The sequence below is a fragment of the Arvicola amphibius genome, chromosome 14 (assembly GCF_903992535.2).
Source record: "Arvicola amphibius chromosome 14, mArvAmp1.2, whole genome shotgun sequence".
NCBI lineage: Eukaryota > Metazoa > Chordata > Mammalia > Rodentia > Cricetidae > Arvicola > Arvicola amphibius.
This window is the reverse complement of record NC_052060.1, coordinates 59515329-59540486: the sequence shown is the minus strand read 5'-3', so window position 1 is coordinate 59540486 and position 25158 is coordinate 59515329. Positions and strand designations below refer to the sequence as shown.

The 25158-nt window shown below is 39.8% G+C and overlaps 1 protein-coding gene across 1 annotated transcript in view; it reads left to right on the top strand.

The window, feature by feature from the left end:
- Positions 1-19736: 19736 nt before the first annotated feature.
- LOC119800707 (serine/threonine-protein kinase TNNI3K) overlaps positions 19737-25158 on the top strand; it is a 227596-nt gene continuing 222174 nt past the window's right edge. The window contains exons 1-2 of the mRNA XM_038310871.1: positions 19737-19776; positions 20392-20500. Coding sequence (XP_038166799.1) covers positions 19737-19776; positions 20392-20500 — 149 coding nt within the window. The remainder of the gene's footprint in view (positions 19777-20391; positions 20501-25158) is intronic.

Below are 25158 nucleotides of genomic sequence, written 5' to 3'. Positions count from 1 at the left end.
ATTTCAATGGTTGTTGAATGCTATTAAATGGTCATACTAATTTTACTGAAAGTTCTGTCAAGGATAATTCATAATTTCTTGTTCTAAGAAAAAAATCATAAATAAAGAAGACCATCAATTCTTTCATTACTTGAATTTTTTGTACTTATTATAGATCTCTTGTAGGTACATTTAGACATAGAATTTTATCATTTCACTGTGCATATATACAGAAAGGAACAAATAACATAATATAGCAATATAATCAATACATTTCTGCATTTTAGAGTCAAGGCCAGTGTCTCCTAAAGCACTAAGAAATCAGTTCATATTTATTGATAAACACCTGTCCCCCAAGCACCAGCCACTGTGACTTCAAAGGTATTGGTCAGGCTGCAGTTTAGATTTTTCTCTTCTTGAGAATATTATACATGTATACAAAAAACTAGATCATAACTATCCTTCTTCCCTCAACATGTGTCTCTCCCAACTTCATGTCTCCTTTGTTTTTAATAACCTACTAAGTCCAATGAGTGCTCTCCATGTGTACATGAACGTGGGGCCATCCACTGGGACATTGTACATCTATCAGTAGTCACAGCCACAAAAAAGAACAATTCTCCCTCCTCTAGAAGATAGCAACTTTAAATTGCTCCCTGGAAAGGTGTGAGTCCTGGAGACTATCTACCTCCTCTGCTGATTTTTGTCTGGCTTGGTCTTGTGCAGGAAATCCCAAACGCCGTGAACTCATGACAGTAACAGCCATTTCGTGACCAGAAGACGGCATTCCTTCCCCGTCCCTCTGCTCTTGCATTTTCAGCTGACTTATGTGATGCAGCCTGAACCTTAGTGGGAAGGGGTTGAATTAAATATGCCATTTAGACTTAGACTTGAGCACTCATTCTTTTATTCTGAGAACCTTGGCCAGTTATGCTTCTCCTTCCCGCTGATCAACATGACAGCAAAACTAGGAAACATACTCTTGTGCCTCACCTTGGTCTACGTACATGAAAATTTCTGGTTTCGTGCTTCTACGTAATAAAGACGAGTTACTACAGTCTTGTTGAAAAACACCAGATCTGCTTCTGGCAAAGTTATCTTTTATCTACATGATCAAAAATAGAGCAAACTTAGCACATGGCTCAGAGTTGCCAATTTGGCTGTAGTTTGGCTGACTACCATTTTGAGCCAGAGCAGAATTTAGCATAAAGGAATACTAAAAATCTTCATATTCCTCACTGCATTGATATTTGCAAAATTAGAGCCAAGAGAGAAAACTTAAGAGAAATAACTAGCACCAGCACCATCACCTTGTATAGCAGCATTGACACTCGTGCCTGAAGATGTCAGTCAGAAGGCAGCTTGCATATGCAATGTCTAACAGTGTTTCGTTCTGGGCTGTTTGGGTCAGTGGATTATGATTTTGAAGACTCTGGGTGCAAGGATGTCTATGTCATCCAACATGAATTTTACCATTCAACCACCTTTCCAATTGCAGTAGCCTGCTGTTGTCCCTCTGCTAATGTCTTTCTTGGCCATCTGTGCTGTGATTATCCTTCAGCTGTGGTTTACTGCAGTTCGGAAGCAATCTAACTTTATGTCTTTAAAAAGAATAGTATCCCACTAAGTCCAGTTTGTGCTGCTCATGTGTGCATGGTGTGGGACCATCCACTGGAACACAGCCCAGCGTCCCTGCTCTTCAGGCATTTTCACACACTGTGTTTCTGATCTACTTATTAACTCTCCAAACTCCTTCAAAGCTTTCAAAATCTTGACTGCAACAAACATCTTGTGAATGAGTCAGTGTACATAACTTTTTTATTTAGTAGCATCCACTCTTCAGTAGAGTGTTTGGGTAGTTTGGGTTTGTTTTAGTTTACCATTCCCTTACCCAGCAAAGAAAGCATTTAAATTTTGAGGCAAAATTTTTGAAAACAGCTCTGTTGAAATCAACTTTCATGTCATTTGCAGGCTGAAGAATGCTGTACATCTCAATGAAGTTTTACATGATTGGTTTTCTTCCTATGGCTTATTACCTATGGGAAAGTAAATTTAGCCACAAACATACTGTTTTTCAGAGGGTTTCAAAGTAGTTGTAATAAAACCTACATCCTGAGAAAATACAAAAATATGTTTATGTTTTATAGTGGTCTAAATGCAAAAATACCAATACGCTGCCTTACTGACAAAGTCATAAATTAACTTATGATTTTTCTAATTGCACATCTTTAAAATCAATTTCATTAAATTTTAAGAAGAAATCTTTATAATTAGTTAACGTTGGTTGAACTTCTAAATACCTAAACTCTAGTCCAAAGAGGAGCTATTAGCCAAAGCTGTCCTGTGGGGAAGGAGGAAGAAAAGCAGAACTTTAGTGATGGTTTTTTCTCTTGTTACAGCTGGTGCCCAAACACACCAAAATTTATGCCATGGGTTCAACAAAAGAAGTACTTCAGGTGGCTCCTTCTTTGGACAACCTGATCCCAAACAATGATATGGAGACTTCTTAGAAGGATGAAAGCTTTACCCTAGTCTTGTTCCCAACTAGCTCTTAATATGTAATTCAACTGGTTTATATGAATTCATGTTCTGCCACATGGCTCCCTACCTCTCCTCAATGCCATACATCTAACTTCCTCCTGTTCTGAATCCCCTGACTCCCAGATTCTTCCCCTGGCTTCCCCCCTCTCCTCCAGAGTCCCTCCTACCCTTTTCTGCCCAACTGTTGGCCAGTCATCTCTTTATTAATCCAATCAGAAAGTGCCTTAGGCAATCAAGAAAGGACATAGACACATCTTCACACCGTGTATCAAATATCCCACAACATCTTCCCCTTTGTCTAAATAAAATGAAAATGTTTTAACTCTAACACAGTAAAACTATATACAAGTAAGAATAATTATCAAGAAAGCAAAACTTTAACAATATCCAGTGCATTTGAGTTGGGCAACTTCGGAGAAAGTACTCTACTATTGATCCTATTTTGGTGAGTCCAAAATTTTGTACCTAAATCACTTTCTATCATAACTTTTAGAACTAACCTTAAAATATCTTTTTAGATCTTTTTTAAAGTTGTTTTTATTGAGGTATATATTTTTCTTCACTCCCCTCCCTTCCTCTCACCTCCCCCTTTACCTTCTCCCATGATCCCTGCGCTCCCAATTTACTCGGGAGATCTTGTCTTTTTGTACTTCCTTTGCCAATTAGATCCATGTATGTCTCTCTTAAGGTCCTTTTTGTTGTCTAGGTTCTCTGTATTGTGAATTGCAGGCTGATTTATCTTTGCTTTATGTCTAAAAGTCACTTATGAGTGAGTACACATGATAATTGTCTTACTGGGTCTGGGTTACCTCACTCAATATAATGTTTTCTAGGCCCACAAATTTCAAAATATCATTATTTTGTTTCACTGTGTAGTACTCCATTGTGTAAATGTGCCACATTTTCCTTATCTCTTCTGCAGTCAAGGGGCATTTAGGTTGTTTCCAGGTTCTGGCCATGACAAACAATGCTGCTATAAACATAGTTGATTGCATGTCTTTGTGGTATGATTGAGCATCGTTTGGGTATATACCTGAAAGTGGTATTGCTGAGTCTGGCATTTTCTTAGATAACTTAATCTTTTATGACTCTCTACCTTTCTAAACTTCACATGGCTTTTGTAAAGTTATTACAAATGAATCTAGAAGATCGTTATTGAGTTGTATTGGAAACTGAAAAGAAAAGGACCTCAACTTTGCTGATTCAATCCGCCTTTAATTTTCACTTTTCTCTGTTCAAGACTGCCTTTAAAGAAGTAGAATCATACCAATCTCTAATATTCTGGGTTTTTTTACCTATGCACTTGTGCCTGATAATAGTGTAAAATGTCTTTCCTGTGCACATTGTCTTTTCTACTTGTAGACTGGAATTGTAGGCTAGCTGGAATGCTGTTAGATACAAGAAACTGTTGTATCTAAAGACTGCTGGTTCATTCCCGGCTCCCCAGACCCGAAATAATCACACAGAAACCATATTGTTTGCAATTCTATTGGGCCAATAGCTTAAACTTACTATTCTAGCTTGCTCTTATGTCCTAAACTAACCCATCTCCATTAATCTGTGTATCACCATGAGGTCATGGTCTACTGGCAAAGTTTCAGCACATCTGTCTCTGGTGGCAGCTACATGGCTTCTTCCTGACTCTGCCTTCTTTCTCCCAGCATTCAGTTTAGTTTTCCCACCAAGCTCTATTCTGCTAAGTGACTGGCCAAAACAGATTTATTCATTAACCAATAAAAGCAACACATAGACAGAAGGACTTCCCCATACCAAGAAATATTGCCTTAGACTATCCTAAATTACATGGATGTCAAGATCTCCAAAATGTCTGTGAAATTCTTGCAGCATGTATCTTCACGAAGAACATGACTACAAACAAACTTTTCTTTCTAATGCACTGTGTCTTAAGGGACTTGGCAAATGGTTCTATCAGTTTTGTAACTCTCCTCTCTATTGTTGAGTATGTGTGAGTCTGAAACTTTTTTTCACATTTCCCATTTTCTTAAGAAAATAAACCATCTTTACACAGATTGCATATTAGGCAAATTGCTTAGAATAATTCAAGCCACAGAGCAAAGTGGCATTAGAGAAAAACCTATGGTCCAGCATTAATAACTGTTCTTGGGAATCCCTCAACATCCTCATTATGAAGAGTATATTCGCTGGTTATTTTACTGTAATCCAAACTTTTTCCCTTGAAAATTTCTCTCTCTTCTCTTTGCTGATCCTCTTATCTAAACATAAACACCTAAATTGTTCTGATACTAATAGATTCCCCGGTCCTGCTCTCTCATAATCCTTTAGGCCAGCGGTTCTAAACCTGTGGGTCACAACCCCTTTGATGGTCACATATCAGATATTCAGTATATCAGATATTTACAGTACAATTCACACTAGTAGCACAATTACAGTCATTAAATAGCAACAGCATAAGTTTATGGCTGTCGTCTCCACAGCAGCAGGAACTGCATTAAGGGCCCAGAATTAAGAAGGTTGAGAACCACTGCTTTATGCTTATCACACATCAAAACTTGAAAGGCTAACTCAACAGAACCAAAGGACTTTTCATTACCAAGGTTCCCTTCCCTTAGGTTTGTTCCCGATGCCTAGATGATGTATTTAACATAGCAGACTAGTACAAAGATGTGCTCCTGTGATCCCCATTTGACTGGTCCCATCAGTATTGTAAACTCTTTCTATATTACTGCCACTGTGTAATGAAGGATGATAATCTCTGTGGTGATAGAAGGACCTCATGCTGAGTTAAATGGATCCTCTGAGTGGTGTCATAAGGAGAAAAGTCTTAGACAATGAGAACTATGAAAGCTTACTTTCATCAACTGAGTTTGAGACATTTTATCACCAACTTCCCTGGTTAAAAAATACCGTAGGGCCACAGTGTGCCAAATACCAAATGTTACAGTTTACCATGGACATCAGAGATGCTAAAACTTCTGAAATTGTCCTACAAATAAATCACATAGGTCCCAAACTTATCCTCTAATTTGCATTTTAATGGATATTTCTCCAAAAGCATCATAACTTAACAATAATGTTCAACTGAATTTGGCAATTTCTTTTTTACATGTAATTCTTATGAATGAGGACACCATCTTTACCTCCTGGGTACTCTTCCTTTCCCACACTACTGGACTAATTTCACAGTCTCACAAATCAATGCTATTTTCCAATTAAATAATAAAAAATACTCTCTCAGCTCTTCAGCAGTTATTTCTGTGCACACCTTATACTAACATCCCTGGAACCGATGACTTGAACTCTTATTTGCTCTCCAGCATGGCGCAGGTGATTAGTCCCTGTGGTGGCCTGAATGAGAACCTCTCCAAAGACTCTGTGTTTGAACACTTAGTCTCCAGTTGGTGATGTTGTATGGGGGAGATTAAGACAGAAGTGTAGCCTCGTTGGAGGAAATATGTCATTGGAGGCCTTGAGGCAGTTAAACACTGACAGCATCTGCAGTTTGATCTCCCTGCTTCAAGCTTGTGGTTCAAGATGCAAGCCCTTGGCTTCCTATTTTGTCATCGTACTTGCTGCATTTTACCACGTCTCCTTGCCATGATGGACTCTGAGCCCTTTGGAGCCATAAGTTCAAATATATACTTCTTGCCTATAGTCATAATATATTTCTATTTCTTATAAAACAGGAATATCTTAGGAAAAGTATTGTTAAATTGTCCTTTCGTCAATTTTCCTCTGCTTAAATATTTCTTGTATTATAGCTATTTCAGGAGTCAGGCATGGTGGCACACACCCTTAAATGCATTACCTGAGAGGCAGGTCTCTTGGACTTTGTGGTCATCCTGATTTATATAATAAATTCCAGGACAGACATGATATATAGGGAGACTCAAAAGGAAAAGAAAGTGTTGTCCTAGAATTTAACAAACTTTGCTCTTAGACAAAGTTGTTGAAATACTATTGATCTTTTCTTGAAAAAGTAGGGTGATATAAAGTCTCTTCTTCAACCTCTTTGTAAAGAATTAGTGAGAATAAATGAAATCCTTTGGAATAAATGAAAAACAATTGTGATGCATGTTCACACATCACAAAATTATATTTTAGTACTGACTTATACATTGATTCCTATAAACTGCAATGTGGAAAGCAGTAGCACATAAATATGAGAACACATATTTTAAAGTGATTGTGGATATAGAAATCCAAACCCAGGGAACTGTTGCTGCCTTTCTGTGATACCAGGTAAAGATCATATTGGGGAATCTAGCCAAAGAAATTTAAAGGGAATGACTTGGGAAAGAATCAGTAGTCTGTCCTACCAAGCAGTCCCCTGGAGAGCAAAAAGCATCCAGTTAAGACAAACACATTCTATTATTACCCACAAGACAGGCTGCTGTGATCAGCAAGGACAGCTAAGCTCAGAGAGAGTTCAGTAGAACTGTGGTTGAGTAAAGTCGGCTGTGCTAGTAATTTTTCTGTTGCTACCATGAAGAATTCTGGAAAAGCAGTATCTGAGATTTATTTCTAAATGTTAGAATACAACGCAGTTCTTCAGGAATGCCCTCAGAGTGAACATCACACAAGACACTGAGTAGGGTTGCCCATAGGAGAAGTGGAGTTGGGACAACAGTCTTGACTGGCTCATGACGGGGCAACTCTACCTCAAGACTAACCCACAGCAGCCATGACCCATACGGCATCCCTCTATAAGGCACATGGGGAAGTGGGACTCTGGGCAAGGGGTTCTATGTGGCTGAGGCTACTTGGATGGGGCTCACAGACGAAGCTCGTCTTCCAAAAGCACCGCAGGAACTAAGGTCGTTTTCGCTATGGATCTGGGTGTCATGTCACAGTGTCGACCACAGCTTACAAACCCAGTCCAGCTCCAAGACACAGTGTTGTGTGGAGCTAGTATCTTTAACACGCCTGTCCTGAGGATACACAATGAACACTGATGACTCACAGTAATCATGCAATATCATCCACGTTTTCGTGGACTCAGTTTGCAATAACAGAGAGAAGCCAGTCAATCACTGACTTAGAGAAGCAATATTTCATAATGCTGTCACAAATCTACATGATAGTCCCTATTGCTAGATTTTACTTTGCCTAGCTGAAAAAGCTAAAATATTCATAAATTCACACAAAGCCAGATGGCTTCCCACTGAATATGCATTTGAATGATCTCTTTACATTATTTATTCTGAGAAGCGCACAAAATATACCATCATCGTGGCACGGATGATAATAAGTGCGTTGACGAAAGGAACCAGGAATAACAGGTGTCCAACGCTGACTGTGTTTTACACTGAGCCTTGACTTCACATGTATGTGTGAATTACAGTAAAACCAATATAATTATTTTTATTAGTCCCTGAAATATTCAGAATATTAAATAAGGTGTTTGAGAAAGATGAGACTTTAATTTTCAATTAGAATTCTTAATGTTTATTAAAATATTCCATAATTAAAAATAAAAGATAATATTAAAATATTTTTTCTTTAGCCTCTAAAATTTCACATGTATAACACTTAAAGGAACAGCCATTCTTATTAAGTTGGCAAACAGTTTTGGAGAATGCATGTTTTTCTTTTTCGGGCTGAAATTACACATGGGATTTGAAACGAAATGCATTTTCCTCACTACAGGTAGTTCATGGGTGTATTCTGCTAAAGCGGGGTGGCTTATGCTTTTGACATACAAGGTTTTGTTCTTATGTGCTTGTGTTCATATATGTTCATGTATATGTGTGTTTGGAAGCCAAAGGACAACCTCAAGAGCATCATGTACCTCTTGTGAGACAGTGTCTCACTCTTAGCATGGAGTTTGCTGGTTAATGCCAGTATGGTTTGCTAGCAAACCCCAAATGTTCTCCTGTTGACCCTCCCCAGTTTTGGGATTACAAACAGGACACTGCTTAATGCCTTTAAAAATGAATTCTGGGAATCAACCTCCCTTGTCCACGCATTTGAGGTGAGCACATTACTGACTAATTATCAAGTCCCTGGGGGTTTTCATATATGACTGTGTCCCTTTTTAGATTTTACCGCTCCATGTACACAAGCATCTATTCCATTCATATATACAAACACACGCACATCTGTCTTACTTCCTTTGAAACTTGTGATGGACTACCATTGTGTTGGAAACTTCATTAGATAGCTCTGTGCTCAGAAGTCATGTATCTGTTTATGGGGGTTGCTACTTGAATAATTGACACCTTACCTTCTCAATTAGCTGGCCATTTGTTCAAGTTCATTGCCCTTGGTAAATCATAGTCTAGCAGTTCTGTATGGTCTAACATAATGGGCCAGCACACAGTGACTTTGCATTTGCTTCTATCTAGACTGAGAGAAACACTGCTCCTTATTAGCAACCTTAGATTAATTTAAACCTGACATATTTTCTGGCTCACCATGTATTTCATACCTGGGTGGGGGAATCCATAATGACCACGACTATACCAGCAATTTACCAGGGTCCTTATGTTACTTTTTCTTTCCTCTACACCAAGGCAGCCTGCATCACGGTGCCTTTTGGTTGGAATGAAGGACGCCGGGCTTACTTCTGGGTGATGTCTGCTTGAGACATTTTTAGGAAGATAAATTCAATAAGTAAAAAAATCCCCCTATGAGAATTCACAAACCCAGAATTTTGTGTGTTCTCTAATTTCTCAGAATGGAAGTCCCCAAATTTATTTTGGCAAATGCCTTAGAGCAAAGAACTAATCCATATTCTGCCCATAGTCCTGGTTTTGAGCTTTGTATTAAAATGATTTGCACATGAAATCTGATTGTTTTAGCTTTTCATGTTCTATGAATATGAGTTTCATAGTTCACAGCGTTATAATGATCCATTCTCATTCTTCTAAATATCAACAATTGTTTTTCACTGGTTGGTTTTTATTTTCTCTAGTGATGGAATAGTTTTGTGAGTAGACAGGATTTGGTAAAGTGGACGCTGTGAGTAAATGATAGATTATAGGGATATTATCAGTGTGGAGAATAATGACCTAAAAGTGTTACATTTATAAAGAAAATGAAGAAAAGGGTCAAGGTAAAGATGTAGACCCCACCCCTCTCAGTCCATGTAACGTTAGCTCTGTGAGAGATTAGACACCCATCTTCATGATGCCTAAGGGAGTGGGAATGCATCCACTTAAGTGCTTTCCAGAAGAAGTCAAAGCAGCATATAAAGACAAAATTATGTTCAATGTCTAATTTGGGTCTTAGAAAATGAAGTTAAAGAATTCCTTCAAAAGCAAGGTCATATGAAATTGATAAATTAGATAGACACGGCTTTAGACTCCAACTTCAAAAAAATCAAATATATTTCAAATATTAACTACGTGTCATGTATGATAAACATATGGGATATATCATCCATATTTTACCTTATTGATGACAAGACAGAAAACTGTCCCACAAATGTGTGATTAGAACCACACGAAGTGAAGGCCCTCATCAGAGGAACCAGCCAAAGTTACCAACGAGGCTGCTTCACTAAAAAAGATCCCACAGAACTTGCCTAAAGACGGTAAAGAATGGTTCTGATTTGATCTTTGGGTGGAAAAATCAAAAAGAGAGGGTAGCTTTGGGTTCCCATAAAATGCATATTTAGAACTGAATGTACTCAGGAATCAAAAAACCTCACAAGGACATAACAAATAGCGATCAGGAGCTTGAAAATTTACTCTGAGCTGAGAAGTTAAACTTCAAGTGTTGAGTTTTAAATTTATAGTCAGATTAGAATAAATAAAAAAAAACAAAAAAAGTAAATTTATATTCTAGGAAATGTTTTTGTTTAGATGTAAATATCACCTCTGGTCTTTACAAAACTTCATTGTGTATATGGAACTAAAGGTTGCCTATGAAGCTGATCCCTTTGATACAGAAATGTCACTGCAGGGGCTACCATTGTGTTCGACTGTGTTTATGTATTTAGCTTCTCTGCACGAACAGCTTCCATCACAGTTCTCAGAAACAACATCTCAACAATCAAAGTATTTACATAAGTCTGTATTTGATAGTAGATCAAAACTTAGATAAAACAATGACATTGTCTTCAAAATTGTTCAGTGAATGAAAATGAAATATAATCTTCCCAGCTAAGAAGACTCAGCAGAGGAAAAGTGTGCAGACCGGACAGGAATCTGGCTCTGTCCCTGGCAGCGCCATGAGCTCTTCCCATCAGAGTGAGACCCAAAGTCAAGGCGACAAATTCAGACTGCACCGGGTGATATGATTTGAGGTGTCAACAGAGTTGTTAGAGTCATTTTTGAAAGTAAAAGAAAAAAATCCTCCCAAATGTATGAAAACATACTGTCTGTCAGCTATGCTGAATAGGAACTTCTAATGAAATTATTTAAAACACATTTAAAAGGCACATAAAGACCCCCTGAGACTAGAATAGATATTTCATGAGCCATATCCTAATTTCTAATCAAAATGTTTTCTTTAATGCTAATGAGATAGATGTCCGGCATCAGAACCTACATCCTAAAGATGATCTCTACAGATTTAGGTAAGAAAACTCTTCATTTCAGTTTCTTTTTGTAAAATTAGGATGTCTCCATTTCAATCACCCATCTTCCTCAATGTGCCATGAATTTACATGTAATTTACATGTTCCTCCCATTCATCAAACACTGCCTTCTGCCCTCCCTGGTTCTTTTCTCTCCCCATAGCCATGGTCTTCCTTGCTTTCCTGGGCTGTCTTGGCTTAATGGTTTTTCCTCTTGAAACTTATTATCTTTTATGCTCATATTTCACACCATTGCTGCCACTTTATGTATAATTCCTCTGTCATTTGGTATTTATGACTTTGCCTAACTTAGCCTCATCAATTTTTACTCTCAAGAAAAAAAATCCAAGATGAAATTTAAATTGCTTTGCTCCCATCAGTTTTGTTTAATTTGTTTTAGTGTGTAGAGCAATAATAGAGATTTTAATGAACATCATCTTAATAATTTCTCTGAATCCTCTGAAGTGATATAATGATCTAAATAGTGTCCATGCTCTCAATTTATCATATGCTGGAGATTAAATGAGGTTGGTTTTTAAGTTCTTTTCCTCTATGATATTTAAAACTTCAGAAGCAATGAGATGTATTTCTGTGATTCTGACTCCGTGACTAGCCCAGCTTAGCTCCTCCCCTTTTTAAACTGCAGAGCCTGCAAGTTTCTTCACCAGTCATCACTAACTACAGCAGGAAAGATGCTCAAACCACACCATGTTATAAGCTCTGCAGGCAGTGACTGTGTGCTATGTCTCTATGGGCAAACTGCACACAGCACTTTCTTTAGAGTTTTCCTTTGTTTATTCTTCATTAAACTCATTCCAAGTGCAAATATTCTAACGGTGTTGGACAATGTTAAGTCTTGGGGGTGCTGGTGACCAAGCTCAGCAGGGAAAGGCACTTGGTGTACAAATCTGATAACCTGCATTTGATTCTCAGAACCAACAAAAGCTGGGTTAGGAAAAAAGACCAATTGTGACGTCTGGAGATCTGGGGTCAGTGAGAATCGACATTGGTGGCTCTTCACATTCAGGACTAAGAGATTATGAGAGAGGCCCATTCCCTTACTCAGAGTTAACTTCTGTCTTCTCATAACAAAAAGAAAAGAAACAAAGATCCTGCAACATACAGTGATTACAGATTGTCCTTGGTGATGTGTCCTAGAAGAAAGCACTAATATTATAAGGAATACACCTGCAAATATTTCAGAAGTTCTGATTGAGTATGTAAATACCTGCTGTATCAAATACTCTAAGTATTTGGCTTTATAGGTGAGAGTCTCTGCCTAACAAAGTCAGAAATTTCTGTGGTCATGAAGTGTACTTTCTGCTGATTCACTAAGTCAATGCCATGACCTGCTAGCAGGGCCATGGTTGAAATCGACAGTACCAACAACACTAATCCTAACTACTCATTGTCCTTTCCACTTTGATTCAGGATTTCAAGAACACATGTATAAAATGTCCACCATGAGCTGCGGAGCCTGGCCCCTCAACTGAGGTAGAGAACGGAAACAGGGAAACCAACGGAAGGCACTTCAGAGTGGCGGAGCTGAGACGCACAGCCTGCGCTGAGGATACATCTGGGCAAACGCAAAGCTGGCACTCCAGGTGATGGAAGGGAGTGAATGCAAATGACCTGGTAAGCATGGCCACCAACTTCCCGTGTGGAAGATTACCAGGAAATGGGACAAAGTAACGGTGGAACAGGTTGATTACCGAGGCTGCCTCTTCCTGAGGGCACTGAGCAATGCAACCCCGGGAAGCATCCAGAAGAGTAGCTCAGGATCACCCATAGAACCAGACTCACCACTTCATGGTGCTCTTCTGTCCCAGGGCCTGGAATGTGTGAAAGAGTGGGTTTGGAATTCCCCAAAACTTAAGGACTGCTACAATGACTACCCCATCTTCTGAGGCCACAGGACACCTCAGCAGATTTAGCAGCCTATGGTTTTCTCTAGTACTGGTGTCTTTTGTTTGAAAGAACAGGGAAACTGCTTCCCAGTGAGCCCCCTACAAACCTCCCTAACTTGTTTGTCCAAACTATCCACATAGTAGTGAGCTACATGTTCATGGATTCCCCAGCAAGGAATGTAATGTTTCTGAAACTTGAAATAATTTGCTGTTTCTGAATGAGATTAGTTTTCTTTGCAGTTTGAAGCACAGGATATTAAATTAATTTTATTTTTATCTTCTGTTGTTTTTTTTTCTATGAGAGAGGATTTTAGGCATGGAAATGGTTGCCCAGAACAGTATTAGCTCCTTCTTGAGTAGTAATTAGAACACTGTGCTATTTCCTGAGCAAGTCAACTCTCAGGAAGGGAGAATGAAAACTCAAGGCAGAAGAGTCGTGGCGTTGACATTCTATCTACTAAGAGCAAAGTGCCTGGCGAGAATTCTGAACATGGTCCTGGGTCCTTATCACAGGATGCTTATATGCTACATATGCCTGGTTTCTTGGGCCTCAAGAACTCCCTGGAGAACATGGGCACAGTGCATGCCCACGGAGTAGGCGAATCAGTCAGCTGATAGCTGAGAATCGTTACCCCTGGAACAAGTGAGACCCTTGCACCATTGAATGTATAGCCTTCATAAACTTTACTTCACACTTATCTACCAAAAATCATGGTGCTCCTGTTTTCCTTTTCAGTGTGCTCTCCCAGTTAGGGAGGGAGGACGGCTATGTAGGCTTCGGTACCAGTGACTCCTCACACTGGGATTTAGCACCAGGCTTCTCAAGTCCTGTTTATTCTAAGGATTAATCTATTACATCAACAATGTTTGCACATGAAGGCAACTATAAATGCAAATATTCTAGAGGAAATATAGCATTGACAAATAACAACATTGTGGATTATGTTTGCTTATGCATATAAATATTTACTTTGTAATGAAATTAATTGTATAAACTAGATTCATTTCATGTCTCTTGAGCAATGATAAGTTTCTGGAATTCACCATGTAGACCAGGTTGGCCTTAAATGCATAGTTATCTGCCTGTCTCTGCCTCCTGAGTGCTTAGATTAAAGGCACGTGCCACCACAACCAGGAACAATCTCACTATTGAAATGACTGTTTTTTGTTGAGACTCTTCATTACAAACCTACTGCTTGCCAAATGGGAAACCTTATGCTTTTACAAAGGAAAGAAAAGGAAAACTCACCTTAAACTGTTAGAGATTCTTGCTTCTTACCTTCGTGGCCACTGGTGTCTTAGCTGCCAGTCAGATGAACACGTCAAACATGGTGGCCGCTCTGGCACTGGAAATGCATTAATAACAATGAAAGAATGGTCTAGGTTTTTAAGTCTAAATTAACTCGTATTTTAAATGTGATAAAATTGTTTCAGGTACACCAGATTTCTTTTGTAGAATGCACGTTTCCATAATTTCCCTGTGAAAAGGTAAAGGAAAAACAAGAACAGGGTTAATATTTGTCATTTCATCTTGAAAGCATCCTCTTAAATATGTATGAAGAAAGCAGTATAAAATATAAATAGCAGATGCATAAGGGGAGATTGGGATAAATAAATCATATGAACTCAAAATGAAGGAATTGGGGGAGAATGTAAATCAGCTCATTGGGGTGTTCGAGCGGCTCCATTTCCGTGTAGATAAATAAGGGGGAAGGCTGCGCATTAGTGCCAGTACGACACGAAGTTTCCTCAGAAAGGGGAGACGTGGAAAAATAAGACGCTAACTAAATCCCTCTGACATTTTAAAATGAAAGAACAAGTGAGATGGAGAAGAAATGCTAGACATCATAAAGTTCCTCAATTTTTCCTAGTCACAAACTGTCCCTGGAGATTCAAGTTATCTCATTAGGAAAGTAATGTCATTTTTACATTTAATTATGTAGTATTGTGTACGTATGTAGGTGTGTGTACACATGCATAAGTGTGGATATGTTTTTGTGTGTGTTTGTATGTGTGTGTGTGCATATGCATGTGTTTGTGTGTGCATGCAGGGCACATCCATGCCACTGAGCACACAGGGATGTCAAAGGATACATTGTGTGGGCTGGCTCTGGTGTTTGCCTCCAACCACGTCATTTCACAGAGTGCACGGAGTTCCTCAGGCCTCAGCAAGTGCCTCAACCTCCTGAGCCATCTCATCAGCCCAGAAAGTACAGTTTTGAGAGCTGTATTTATGTGTATCATTTTTCTTAATTTTAAGATGGATGCATATTTTTCTTTTAGTGGTTTTGTTCTCAGAAAAATTGATCCTTAACATAAGTTCCTATTTACCCTTGCTACTCCTGATCTTCCTCATTATGAATTCATGTCTTTGCAGCTCATTTGTTATTATTAATGGACCATTATTCACGGAGAATGGACATGTTGTGACTAACCAACGTCCACAGTTACCGTTGCTGTTCTATACATAGTGCAAAGGGTTTTGTGAGAGTGTAATTTTCTGTGTTTCTCCACCGCTAGTGTCATTAGGGTCTGTTCTTAAATCTCCCATCTCTTAGTCTTTCTTCTTTTGGCAATAACTTGCTTATCTATTGATTAGCCTTTTTCAGAGTGTCATGGAGTTGGGTTGGTGAAATGTGTAACTGAGTTATGCTGACTTCTTTCACTTCAGACTGTGCACATAGATATCCTCCATGAGCTGGACTCGATCTCTCATCCCTAATGAAGCAGCTGTGTGCAGTTGACATCTGCTTACAAAGATCAGATTTCTCCAGGGGAGTTTCACTGGGTAAAAACCACACTCAAGGGCAGGTTCCAGGTCCATCAGTAGATGGCCAACACAAAATGAACTCAAAGGTAATTTTGCAGCCTTTTTGTATCATTTTGCATTGTTTGAACATTTTTTGCCTTGGTGATCTTTTGCTTGTATATTATGATTTCTGATTTTGTATTTTTATTGATTTTGTGTTTTATTGATTTTGTAGTTTTATTGATTTTGTGTGTTTCTTGTATTTTCTCTTTGTTTTTTGTTTTGATTTATTTGACTTTTGTTTGCCTGTTTGTTTTCGACAAAGAGAGAGAGAAAGAGACAGAGAGAGAGAGAGAGAGAGAGAGAGAGAGAGAGAGAGAGAGAGCATGAAATTGGGTGAGAAGGATGGGAGAATCTGAGATGGGAGCGTGAACTGTAATCAGAATATCATATGAAAAATATTTAAATTAAAATGAAAGTTTCCCCATAAAGTTTTATGGACTGAAAGCAATATGCTTTATGCTGTTGTGACCAAATGCCTGGGAAAAGCAACTTAAGGAAAAACAATTCATTTTGGTCTACGGTTGGAAATAGTTTAGACCACTGTGGTAGTGATTCATGACTGACTGTGTGATGAGGTAGCAGGTTGCTCTGTACCTCTAGTCAGGAAACAAATAGAGAGGAGGGCAGAGAGGCAGAGAGAGACTGAGAGACACGTGGGGCTGGTGCTTAGCTACTCAGTTCATATTCTCATTTTTAAGATCTCAGGATCCCAGCTCACAGCGTGGTGCCTCCCTCACATAGGTAGGTCTTCCCTCTTTATGTAAACCTTTTTGAAAACACTATCACAGACATACCTGAAGGTACTTCATCTTGGAGATTCTAAATCCAGTGAAATAAACAACAAAGCTAGCATCAGAATAACACATTTTACCGCTGAACTGTGTCCTATTTGAGAAATATAGTTCCGTTTATCCACTCATATATGAACATACATTTGAGCTGATCTCTTTTTATGTAAATTAGTCCTTAACCAGTTGCTCTCAAACTTCCTATGCTGTGACCCTTTAATAAATACAGTTTGTCATGTTGTGGTGACCCCCAACTATAACACTGTTTTCATTCCTACTTCATAACTGCAAAATTTTGTTACTGTTGTGAATCATGATGTAAATATCTGTTTTCTGATGGTCTCAGAAAGCCCTGTGAGAGTGTGAATCCAAACCCGAAAGGGGTCACAATCCTTGGGTTGAGAATAATTGCTCTGGACTATACAGTCCATTCGTCTTCTTCCCAGGGATTGCCACTGTGCATGGCTCATAGACATGGTTCTGATATCCACATGCAGTACAGTGAAACTAGATTCTTTCCTTCCTTCTACATAAAAAAAATTAGAAATAGATCAAGGATTTAAAAAAAAAATTGATCTGAAATTTTGAATGTGCTGGAGGACACACAGGAAATACTATTCTGTACACTGCCCAGAGAAGGACTTTCTGAATTATACTCAGTACTTCAACAATCACAACAAGAAATCATGTATGGGACTGCATTTATCTGGAGACGTTATGCAAAAGAAACATTTGGCAGCGTAAAGGAACAACCTACAGAATGGGAGAAAATATCTATCAGCTACTCCTCCAACAGGAGGTTTCTATTTGAGTGTATAAATAAATCAAAAATATTAAACAACCCCAAACCCAAATAATTCAATCAATAAAATGGGCAAACAAAATGGAACTGATAGCTCTCAAAGGAACTGGCCAATAAATGCATGAAAACTGTCCAGCATCCTTAGCCATCAGAGAGTGAAAAGAACACAAATGCCACAGACTCTGTTTCACAGCAGTCGGAGCGGCATCAGAAGGACAACAGCAAACGCTGATAAGGTCTCACGACAAAAAGACCGCCCACATGCTGTACAATGGTATACAATGGAGTGTATACCATCGCTGCGTATGGATCTGAAGGACTCAAGTCAGTCTACAGCAGAGAGGCCTGCACACTCATGCACATTGTGTCGCTGTGCACAGCAGCCAAGCTCTGGAACCTGCCTCTCAATGCATGGGCAGATGAATGGGTAGAGAACACGGGGCATTTGTGCATGATGGAGATTTTACCATGATAAGCTGTGATGTTGTGCCTTGTGTAAAAAAAAATAGATACAACTGGAGATGATAACAGGAAGGAAATTCATGCAGTCTGAGAAAGAAGGTGATGAAGGGGATGAGTGTGGCCAAAATGTATGACATATTTCCTTGAAAATTCAAGTTTTCACACAAAAGATACCTATACATCCTTGTTTATCCACAAGTTATAAGGAGCCCCATTATTTTGCACAATGAATACATACTAACGAAAATTAATAAAATGGGACAATTACCTGAAAAAAGGAAGAATATTTCTAATAGCTACTGACGTTACCATTTCTTGTGAGGTAATACAGTAACTCCCATGTTTTAATATAAACCATATACATGCACGTTACATTGCTGTATCTCCCTGGGGAATGACTCCTAATGCACAGTGCGTCGTTTAAGACTGGGAAGTACCGAAGAAGTCAGAAGCCTGGGCTGACTAATCTGAGAACAGCATATCCGAGGAAAGCTAAGCTCTTTCAGTGGAGGGAATGGGGACTGAGAAGGTGCTGGATGGGGTTACTCAGCAAGCTGGATGGGGGCCACGCAGTGCTGGGAACAAGCTGGTAGGAATAATGGTGTCTGGATGTCAAACAAAGAAACTGAAAATCAGTTTCAAAGTGGACAGAGGCCTCTGCATTGTATAAAGGATTCACATCCATGACAGGCATGGACTGGCAAGGAGAGAGTTCTAACCACTAAAGGTAGACACATGTACAAAGCCAGGTACTGTGTCTTCCAGCTGGATTTCATCAGTAGGGCAGTCCAACCCCTGGGCCATTGTTTACTTTGCTAAGGAAGAGGAGTGCAGATTCCTTAATGCATCCAAGAATTTGTTTATGAAGAAAGAGTTATTTGAATATTTGGCCATAGTAAATGTGAAATCCATACTTGATACATTAAAGCTATGTGTGATTTTCAAGACTAGAATTTATATCTTTTATACACCGTAAGATCAACTAGAAGAAATATATAGAAAATAGCCAATAAATCTTTTATGTTGTTTTCATTTATTTTACATCCCACACTGGGTTCATTTATTTCTGTAGAAATGTGTATAGAAAAAGCAATGGCTTGAAGCGAAGGGAAGGAGCAAGGAAGAACACCAAACACAGCACATTAGTAATGACGGAGGGCTCACGTGTCAGTGATGAGTCGTCCTAGGACTGACTTCAGACTCCACTAAGTGTTTGGAATGGACACTGAAAAATCATAGTATGTGAACTCTGTTTTCTGCCTAGGAATGTATGATGAAATAAAATTGAAATGGCAAGCCCGAGAGGCTATCTCCTGATCTCAGTGTTCTTGTTGTAAATTGATATTTATAAAGCTTTGTGTCTTTTTTCTTCTCTGTGACTCTTACGATAGGAACAAACAACTGAGATGCTCACATTGTGTGTGAGGCCCCAATCCCCGCAAATAAAACTCACACCCAGATCTCTCAGTCACGGTGCTCTCTGATAGGAATTTCTGCTTTTTATTTACACCGTAATAACTGTTTCCCAGGTGCCTTTTTGACCCAGAAGAAAAGGACACTGAATTCTGACTGGTTGGATTGAATCTCTTTCAGTGGTGCTCAGAAGTCACCAAACACCATGTAGATTAATTCGTTAAGAAAGCAGTTTACAAGGCAGGAATGTGGGGACAGACAGTCAACTGATGGAAGCCAGTGCCACAAGGAAACATTGTTTGTCGTTCGTGGGGCTCCCCTTAAACAAACCCAGCGTTCCCTTGCCAGCCCCCTCTTGAAGGTACATACTGTTTTGCTCGCTGTCACCCTTGCATGACATTCCATTAGGCACTTGGCTTATTTTTAGCCAGACTATCAAAATATCTTTCAACTGGTCTGTGGCAGCACTAGAACTTGGAATCTTATACCCTGAAGGACAGCACAGGAGAAAAGCACACACTTCTTAAAAATGGGGAATTACAAATCCAGACCGACGCAGACTTGCTCTGGTAACTATTCTTACTTTCATCGTGTTATGCTAACTGTCCTCGCTTTCTAACATGCACTGTGATTCAATTGTAAGTACAGATGAGCAATAACTCACTGAGACGTATGCTTATTTGAACACAAAGAATATTAAGTGTTTGGATTATCTGACTTTACTCTTTTGCTCTGAAATATTATTGGCTGAAAGCAGAAAATGTCTTAAAATATTAGCTTAGCTCCTTAGTATAATATGGTAGAAAATTTTAGGATGCTATTGAATATAGATATTTTAGAATTATATCCTAAATATCTAGTATTTAAAAGTTAAAAGACACTGACTGTCTAAGCATCAAGAGATTGCTACAATTAAAATGCAATAAAATCAAATGAAATAAGTCAAATATATTCTTTTATGTAAATATATTGTACAGTATCAAATGGGTTCTTAATTACTACAATCCCAAAGTGATTGCATTATAAACATAAACATCTGCATTAAACCCACAATCAGTCATTTAAATTAAGTATTGTAGAATTAAACATTTAAAAAACAGTTTTGATTACTTGTATATTATGATCTGTGTCTACATTTTGCAAAATGCAATTATGAATCAATCCCATTTGTTTTTCTTCTCCAGATGAATGGAAGAAGAAAGTTAGTGAATCTTATGCTATTATAATAGAAAGACTGGAAGGTGACCTGCAGATCAAAGAAAACGAGTTTAAAGAACTAAGACACATCTTTGGGTAAAGTTGTCAGAATTTTTACTCTTTTGAATATTTGTCTTCAGTATTTATCTTACTTTTAGGCGTGCTGTTTGTGTAGATATAAAGCCTGAGATATAAGCATTCTAAGATAAGACTTAGATATAAGCAGAATAAGCTTCACAATGCTAGGTTTTCTGTTCATAAGTATTCATATGGCTCCCAAAATAGAAAGATCATGTCTCTGTAAAATATAACAGAGATTCTATCCTCACAAAAGTTGAGGAGAAGGAGCTTGGGGGTCAGCCACTGACTATAGGCTGTCTTTGTTCCAAGTAACGGGCTCTGGGATCAATCACTACATTCTTTAGTTTGTGCCACCAGCAAGCAGTACTACTTATTTCCTGGGGTGGCTGAGCCTCTCTGTGAGTCTCCTTGGAGGGATAGGCTGAGGTTTACCAAACTTCGTGGTCTGCAGACATTGAAGGCTGTCTCCCAGTGAGACTGATACTGCCCCCTTGGACTGTAGACATTGGAGGTTGCCTCCCAGTGGGGCTGAGTAACATCCTCTTGGTCTGTAGACATTGGAGGTTGCCTCCCAGTGGGGCTGAGTAACATCCCTTTGGTCTGTAGATATTGAAGGCCGCCTCCCAGTGGGGCTGAGTAGCATCCCTTTGGTCTGTAGACACTGAAGGCTGCCTCCAAGTGAGACTGATTACTGTCCCCTTGGACTGTAGACATTGAAGGCTGCCTCCTAGTGAGCCTGAGTATAATCCAATTGGTAGACATTGGAGGCTGCCTCCCAGTGGGGCTGAGTAATATCCCCTTGGTCTGGAGACATTGGAGGTTGCCTCTGAGTGGGGCTGAGTATTGTTTTGTCCTCATAATCTTATAATGAGTTATATCAGTTTCTGTCCATAATAAAAAGAAAAGCATTCCTGGCCTGCGACAGTGTTACAACCCTATAACACATACAGTGTGTAGAAAAGAGGGGCAGGACCATAATTTGCACCAATAACCTTCTAGAGAAATTGAATGTGGTGCTGAGGAAGTGGGTGTCTCTCAGTGTAGCTGGCTCACCAACTGTTTTAGCTAGGGTTGCTATTTGCTGTGCTGAAACATCATGGCCAAGACAGCTTGGGGAAGAAAGGGCTTATTTAACCCACAGTTTCTTATAACATTTTATCATCAAAATGCAGTGAGGGCAGGAAATCAAGCAGCACAGGGACTTGGAGGTGGGGCCTGATATAGAAGGCCACAGAGGGTACTGCTGATTGGCTTGCTTCCAAGGACTTGCTCAGCCCACATTCTTACAACACCCAGGACCACTTAGCCACGGTTAACACCACTCACAATGAGCTGGGCCCTCCCCTCCCCATCAACCTCTAATTAAGAAAATGCCCTACAGGCCTGCCTCTAGTCCATTATTACTGAGGCATTTACTCAGTTGAGGCTCCCTCTTCTCCTGCAGCTCTACCTGTGTCAAGTTGACATACAGCCAGCCAGCACACTTGTAGTGTGAAGCGGCGGGGCTGCGTCCTGCCACCCGGCCGCCGGCTAGCTTTACACCCGAAATAATTACACGGAAACTGTATTCTTTTAAACACTGCCTGGCCCATAGTTTCAGCCAAAGACAATCGTCTATGTCCACTTCGGTGGTCATTCACATATTGTACTCCTAGCAAAGACCATCCTCGATTTTATTTAGAAAACCAAAGTTGAGCAATGCCCAAACGGCATGTTTCTCAAAAGAAATTTCAGATATAGTAAGTGTGTGAATGTGACATGGTGGGAAATGATGTCACCCACTTGTCCTCTCTTACATCTGAACTCCATCCACAGGACACATAGCCTTGACAGGGCTACAGGTGCAGCTGGGAGGTTGGCACTTGGGGTGAGAAACCCCAGAGGCATCACTTTGTCCCAGCTCTTGCTCAGGTGTCAGGAAGCCCATGAAATTCTCTTGGGGATTTCATGAGAGGAGTGTACCTTAGTCATAAGTTGTTCCCCATTACTGATTCCATAAAGTATACTGACTAAAATGGGATCTATGGGAGGAATTCTTGTCGACTTTATGAATTGTAAATTGTCACTTAATTTTGATTAATGAACAATTTTGCTTATGCCGAGGCTAGCCAACAGAAACAATATGTACTTTTCAAGTATTTTACTTAACAAATAGACTTGAAGGTTTTTCTCAGACTGTACTAACTGGATTTGCAATTCCTGCTATAGCTGTTTTTTTCTTTTTTTTTTAAACTTTCCCACTAAGTGCCGCAAGTGTGACCTTTTGAGTAATTAGGACTGGATGTGAGACGCAGAGGTCAGTGTCAGTACCTCACACATAACACAACGTAGTCTTCACTGTAGTTTGTGGGGTCGATAATAGTAATTTTGGTGGACAATAGCTGAGTAGCAAACAAGACATACAGTCTTTGGCTATTATGAGTATTAGAAGGCTCCTCAAAATGTATGTCAAATTTCTTGAGAATAATAGTTGGGTGTCTTTTGGACCAGGTGTCCAGTAGCCTTGTGCTGAGGGGTAAAGACGGGGATGTCCTGTCAGTCAGAAGGGATGGTGTGAGGCTACAGAGAGGATTGCGAAGACATGTTCGTCTTAAAGTAGTTTTCACCATCTGTTGATGTTATGGAGTCAGTGGGTCTATTTCTCATCAGAGGATACAAATCTATAAAGAAACCTCCCAAGAATCTGACAAAGTTGCAACGAAAGCTCCTTGCCTGTGGTGAAGGACCAAGCAATGAGGGGCGGCTGGTGGCAGAAAGTCAGGAGCTGGTGCAGTCCACGGAGTCAAGAAAACCAGAGACAAACGAGAGTGAGTGTGTTATCTGATTAAGTCAGTGCAGACAGATCTTTCTGGAAAGTCAGTTGTTTTCAGGGCTGAGTTCTGAGAACTTTCTTCTTTTTGAATTAAAATGACAGACGACAGGGAAGAAGAGGAGGCTGTGCTGAGAGTATAAATTGTCTTACTCTTGTCTCATCAACTACAATGTTAGGGTAGTTGGGGAAAAGATACACCATCACACATAACCACTTTGAGAACCCGGGCGATAAACACATAGTGAGAGTCTTCACACCTCATCTCATGTAACAAATTGCTGCGGTGACAGCGACACCAGCTGCCTGGCGTGTCTTTCGCTAAGATGCAGATTGCAAGAACAGGAGGTTCCCTGTCTGTAGTGGCACTAAAATGAAAAAGATCAATGATAGCCTTTGCAGGAGAGAATGTGGAGTAAGGGGAACACTCATCCATTGCTGGTGGTAATGCAAACTTGTGCAACCACTTTGGAAATCAGTGTGGCAGTTTCTCAGGAAATTCGAAATCAACCTACCCCAGGATCCAGCAATACCACTCCTGGGAATATACCCAAGAGATGCCCTACTATACTACAAAGGCATTGGTTCAACTATGTTCATAGCAGCATTATTTGTAATAGCCAGAACCTGGAAACAACCTAGATGCCCCTCAATGGAAGAATGGATAAAGAAAGTGTGGAATATAAACGCATTAGAGCACTACTCAGTGGTAAAAAAACAATGACATTTTGAATTTTGCATGCAAATGGATGGAAATAGAGAACACTATCCTGAGTGAGGTAACCCAGACCCCAAAAGATGAATATGGTATGTACTCGCTCATTAGTGGATTCTAGCCATAAATAAAGGACATTGAGCCTATAATTTATGATCCTAGAGAAGCTAAATAGGAAGGTGTACCTCCAAAAAGCCCATGTAGTTATCTTCCTGAATATTGGAAGTAGACAAGATTTCCAGGCAAAAATGGAGAGCTTGGGGGTGGGAGTAGGACGGGGGTAGGGGGAGATGGGGAGAGAGAAGTGAGAAGGGGATCATGGGGAGAGCATGGGGGAAATGAGACAGTTGGGATGGAGGAGGAGTGGATATGGGAGCAGGGAAGTATATTTCTTAATTAAGGGATCCATTTGAGGGTTGGCAAGAGACTGGACCCTGGAGGTTCCCAGGTGTCCAAGGAGATGCCCCCAGCCTGTTCCTTCAGCAGCTGAGGAGAGGGTGCCTGAACTGGCCCTATACTATAGCCACTCTGATGAATATCTTGCCTATCATCATAGAACCTTCATCTGGCAATGGATGGAGATAGAGACAGAGACCCACACTGGAGCACTGGACTGAGCTCCCAAGGTCCAAATAAGGAGCAGAAGGAGGGAGAACATGAGCAAGGAAGTCAATCGTATCTTAATAAAGACTGCCTGAAAATCTGAAAGAAAAGTTGGTTAGCTTTACAGACCAGATTATAATAACACGTACCTTAAATCCCAGTAGCCCCAATAACATGCACCTTTAATCCCAGTGGTGCATGCCTTTAATCCCAGCCCTAGAGAGGAATATAAGAAGTGGGGGAGACAGCTCTCAGATGCACAGTCTCATTCTGAGATTCCGGGAGGTGGGATTGCCATTTCAGACTGAGCTTGAGATAAGAGCCAGTGGCTGGTTGTTTTGCTTTTCTGACCTTCGGGTTGAATCTCAATTTCTCTCTCTGAGTTTTTATTATTTGTGCTTCACCTATCCATAGAGGTGCAGTGAACACAGTCACAGGTGGAGTTCTCTGCTCAGTTTTTGTTCACTTGTCCATTTGCTGAAAGATTAGTCTATGGAATTATCAGTAGGTGCTATTCCCATTCGTTTAGAGAGTGTAAACTACACC